Raw genomic sequence first — 4,950 nt, 5'->3', positions numbered from 1 at the left:
ATCATCGTTTCTTGTTCACTATTATTAATATCTTAATTATTAGATATTAATACATCTGGTATTATGGTATTCTGGTATTTCGTCGATTTTAAAATAAGCTAACTTTTTCTATCTTAATTTTTTTGTTAGAATGGGCCTAATCAAGAGGGCTACTGATACTGTATTGTAAAAATAAGGTAATTAAGGGGCTTATTTTTTGGTATTTATTATAATTTTGCTAATATCTTCGGTTTGAAAGAAGATATCAAGATGCGGTTTTTGCTGTTTTTTTTAAGCTTTTACTACTCTTTACTATCAGCTAAAATAACACATACTATCGTATTTAATTTTTTTGAAAAAACGCGCTATGTTTGTTAAATTGTCAGAAAGCGCCCCCTAGCGTCTAGTTTCAGAACCTTATTATTATTATTTTTTATGGTATAATAAATAGAGTATGAAACGCTCTTTTAAACGAGCCCTCGTTTGTTGGATTCTGATCATCCAGTCCGGAGTTATTAACATTTAAATAAAGATAGATTTAACCGTCCCCCACCACTTTATTTTAGCAGATAGGGGAAAATGGTTCTAACAAAAAAAAATCCAAAATTTACTGAAGATTATGAAGCTATTATTTATAGTACCCATTATCTAGGCAAAATACCGTAAAAATCTATTTTCTTATTTTTCATAGCAGTTGCGCCACCTAGCGGCCGTTTTACAAACTTGAAAATAATTTCGAGCAATTTCTCATAGCCCCTTTAGTTATACATATTTTTTTCCGTAAGCCCTACGGCTAATACTTTTCTAGATACAGCCGAGAGCTATTCTTAGTGGGACACCCGGTACAATACGAATGTACCTTATTTGAGGATTTAATGGTAAGTTGATTTCGCTTGTTTTTAAGTAGGTACCCGGCCCTGTTGTAGTACACATGCAGGCAACGTGAGCACCATTCTTAATAGTTTTTATAATCGGAGCATCAATGGAGCGCAGAATCTTACTTTTTTACATAAGATAAGCGAATATCTGTATGTATACATATAGGTACGCACAGTTCCATGTAAACGATCGTAAGTCGACTGGGTAAAAATAATCGTAAAGTACTATGTCTTATAATTCATTTAAATATAAAAATAAATAGGGTAATAAGTATTTGTGTGTAATAAATGAAATATAATACAGGCTGGTCCAAATTGTATTCGGAAAACTTTGGCAGCATATTCTGCAGATAAAAGTAGGTACAAAAATTTATATTAATGTACTTTCTAAATTATTAATTTCTGAGATACAGGGCGTAGAATTTACATTTTTATTTCGTTATTTTTTCTGCAAATAATTGCGCGAACTCAGGTATCTGAGTGTTTTTTGACATAAGAAATTTGATTTCGATATTATATGTAACTCTTCGTCAATATAACTCTATTACTTTTAGGGAGCGCCACCTACATGTTTTTTAATTGATTAGAAGTGTAATAATTTTTCGTCCTTATCTGTATAAAATTACTGAATAAAAAAAATACATCTCCGTAATTTCTTACGTATAAATGTCTCTTGGTAAAAATCACTACGAGCAACCGTTTTCAAGATATTTGGAATGGAAATAGTCAATACATGTTGATAAAAAATCAACTATGACTAAATAGTTATTTGAGTCAAATGCTAAATTTGGAAACTTTTTATTTTTTTAAGCTAACCTTGAATTTTTCTAAAAAAAACATAAAGCAGTTTCTGTTGATTTTAACACAAAAACATTTCAAATTTATTATTTCAAACTAATAACTATCCAATCAACATGTATAATTTTTGTTAATAACATGTATTGACTATTTCGATTTCAAATATTTTGAGAACCATTACTCGTAGCGATTTTTACCGAGAGACCTTTTTTACCTAGAAAATGACGGAAATGTTTACTATTTTTCTACTTAGTATGGGGCCCCCTACATGTAGGAGCCATACTGACATTAAAATCAAATTTCTCATGTCAAGAGACACTAATTTTCATCCAAATATCGGCGTAAGCTCGGAAATTATTTGGAAAACTAAAAGCAATGAAACTTCTACACCCTGTATTTCCGAAACGAAACATAGGACATAAATGTATAAGAAGTTTTTACTTATTTTTATCTGCCGAATATGCTGCAGAAGTTCTCCGAGTAAAATTTGGACCACCCTGTATATTTATACTATAAGAGTATCAGATTTTCTGACGAAATTTAAAGAAAATAAGAAGCTATAAAATCAAAATGTAATCGAATGAAATTTGAAAAAGAATTATTTTACCTATGTTAAATTTACAAAAATATATACAGGGTGTTTCAAAAAACATTTGTGATCTCTCATTGGAAGATTCCTCACGTAAAAATAAGATTTATTTTTTATATTAACATAGGTCCGATTCTGCTTTGTCTCGTAGCTACAGGGTGTTAAACTCTTAATTATATCTTTCGATTTATTATAATTTTCTTCCAAGTACTTTTAGTGATTCGAATGAAATTTTGAGGGTAAAATTTACTATAAGCGCCACATATTTTAATACTAAACAAGTGTCGATAAATTCATCAGGGATGTGTATATGGGTTATCACTAGAAAATAGTGAGTCGCATTAAGTTAATGCCGTTTAATGTTAATTTAAAGTTATCTCTTGATATTTTATTGAATTCGGCCTCTTTGATGAGATAAGGGCAAATTTATTAATCACAATTAATAAAATTAAAATAAAAATTATAAATATATTTTACCTAATTTATTATTAAATATTATTACTAATAGTTATTTTATTACTATTAGTCCAAACCACATCAATTTTAAACAAAAAAATAATGGTATTTAAGATAATTACAACAACCTAATTTTAAAATTTTAAAACCCTGTAATTCTAAAACTATGCATTTCCATACCCATGTTTATAGGAACTTTTTTTATATTTTTTGATGAAGAATCAATGAGTACTTATTTAAAACTTTTGCAAGTTAATGATATTAATTTTTTTTAAAGGTTGCTATTAGACTTGGATCAAAGTAAATTGATTAAATTGGGTTTATCTCATCAAGGAGACCGAAATCGACAAAATATCAAGAGACAACTTTTAATCAGCATTAAACTGCTTACACTATTTCACTAACAACAGAGACAAAAGTGGCGTAGAGGCTTTTTTTAGAAAAAATATTCCAGTGGTAACCCATATCCACGTCCCTGGTGAATATGTCGACACTTTTTTAGCTTTAACATTATTTTTTTCATTTATAGTAACTTTTACCCTCAAAATTTCATTCGAAATGCTAAAAGTACGTGAAAGAAAATTATAAAAAATCGAAAAAATATTAAGACTTTAACACTCTGTAGCTACGAAATAAAGCAGAATCGGACCTATGTTGAAATGAAAAATAAATCTTATTTTTACGTGAGGAATCCCCTCACGAGAGATGTCACATGTTTTTTGAAACACCCGGCATATATTCCCGCTATACGAATTTAAATACAAAAATATAGTGATATACATAACTAGATAATTTATAAGAAAATTATGTTTAAATATATTAAATAATTAAATTTTATATTATATTTTTATACTCTTATTTATTAAATTTGAAAAGGGCGCTTCAGCTATATTAAAAAAATTAAGAGTTTACGATATTCATTACTTTTTATGAAATTTGAAATCGAATAAAAACTACCCTTAAGGGTATAACGCCAGGCCCTGATAGGCCGACATTACACTACCTAATTCACAGGTATATTCTCAATTGGCCTACATCCCCACTTAGGACGGGTATAGCCCGCCCTTACATAAGATAAAAGGACTTAAAGGTTTAGTCTGAGTTGATCTACTGAAGAGTTCTCTTGATCGTGATGCTCTAGCATTTTTGACAATTATTTTAATCTTAAAGTGACACTTAAAGCCAAGATGGATTTTGGTGGTCAGTGTGAAGACAAAAATACACATGGTTTAAGGTAAATATACTTTTCTTATTCACAAGATTTTCTCTAATAAGGTGCTTTCAATACCTTTTCTTTTAAATTTGTCTGTTTTTTTTTTAATTAACTGTATATCTTGTCTTGTTGCAGCTCTGAAATTGGACTTCTTTCTCTCTACGATACCAACCCTCGTGATTCTGAATTGCAGGACGTTCTTAAGGAAAAGCTAGGAGATGATGCGTTCTTGGAAGAATTTGCTAATGCTAACCTCTCCCAATCTACCAGTTTACCCACTAATTTTAGCAGCCTTATGGAAAAACCACTCGTTGTAGCTTTTACGTTTCAAGCCCGCAAAATTTCAGACATTCCCTTTAAAAAGAGATTCTCGCCAAGGTATAATAAAGAGAAAATATTCAACATTAGAAAAAAGAAATTGTTGATGCGAGCATCCAAAAATGAAGATAGCGTAATGTCAGAATCAAGTGAGTCGCACCTTTATTATAGTCAGAAACGCAAGACTTTAGAGTCTGACACTTTTCCTCTTAGAAAGAAGAAAAAGTTTTTTTCCTAGAAAACAAAAAGTCACAATTCATATTATAAGACCTACATTCTAATATGATTTTTTTTGTGGTAGCAAAATTATACTCGAAAATCACTTTAAATAATTGATATTTATATTGTGTAATTAATAAAAAAAGGTTTAATTATTTTAGAGTAATAATGTAAATATGATATACAACCATTTGAAATTATAATGTAAATATTATGTATGTGTGTTATACAACTCTTTTAAATTACAATAAACTTTAATATTTTATAATCTTTTTTTGTTTTAATTTCAAATAGCAATTAGTGTTATATTAGGGAGAAAAAAGGCGTAAAAGTGTTTTACTTTTATGCCTAGGCCTTAAAATGACTTTTTTATATTGTCAATGACGCCGCAAAAATTAATATTTTTGTAACGTGAAAAAAAAAGTTTCTGTCATTTTTTTTAGGATTTTAACTGAAATAGAAATTAGATAAAAAAAGAAACTTAGGAATGTGTCTCTCCA

The 4,950-nt window shown here is 29.1% G+C and overlaps 1 protein-coding gene across 7 annotated transcripts; it reads left to right on the top strand.

The window, feature by feature from the left end:
- Positions 1 to 881: 881 nt before the first annotated feature.
- On the top strand, positions 882 to 4,625 carry LOC115874319. Of its 7 annotated transcripts, none has more exons than XM_030889432.1 (3): positions 882 to 1,049; positions 3,715 to 3,934; positions 4,049 to 4,625. In XM_030889432.1, the coding sequence occupies exons 2-3, from the start codon at positions 3,888 to 3,890 to the stop codon at positions 4,467 to 4,469; spliced, it is 468 nt and encodes a 155-aa protein (XP_030745292.1). In that variant the 5' UTR covers positions 882 to 1,049; positions 3,715 to 3,887; the 3' UTR covers positions 4,470 to 4,625. The 7 variants fall into 7 exon arrangements, with proteins under 7 accessions (XP_030745292.1, XP_030745289.1, XP_030745287.1 ...); XM_030889429.1 differs by having other exon boundaries at positions 882 to 1,074; XM_030889427.1 differs by having other exon boundaries at positions 882 to 1,079.
- The last annotated feature ends 325 nt before the right edge of the window (positions 4,626 to 4,950 follow it).

Source organism: Sitophilus oryzae, unplaced genomic scaffold (genome assembly GCF_002938485.1).
Source record: "Sitophilus oryzae breed Bouriz unplaced genomic scaffold, Soryzae_2.0 scaffold_1274_pilon_pilon, whole genome shotgun sequence".
NCBI classification, from domain to species: domain Eukaryota; kingdom Metazoa; phylum Arthropoda; class Insecta; order Coleoptera; family Curculionidae; genus Sitophilus; species Sitophilus oryzae.
The sequence above is the reverse complement of the archived record's forward strand: the minus strand, read 5'-3'. Positions and strand labels throughout refer to the sequence as shown.

Excerpts from the sequence above, each read along its gene's own strand:
- LOC115874319 (XM_030889432.1), top strand. The coding sequence starts at position 3,888 with ATGGATTTTGGTGGTCAGTGTGAAGACAAAAATACACATGGTTTAAG. Across the intron at positions 3,935-4,048 it reads AAAAATACACATGGTTTAAG|CTCTGAAATTGGACTTCTTT; the intron begins GTAAATATACTT and ends GTCTTGTTGCAG.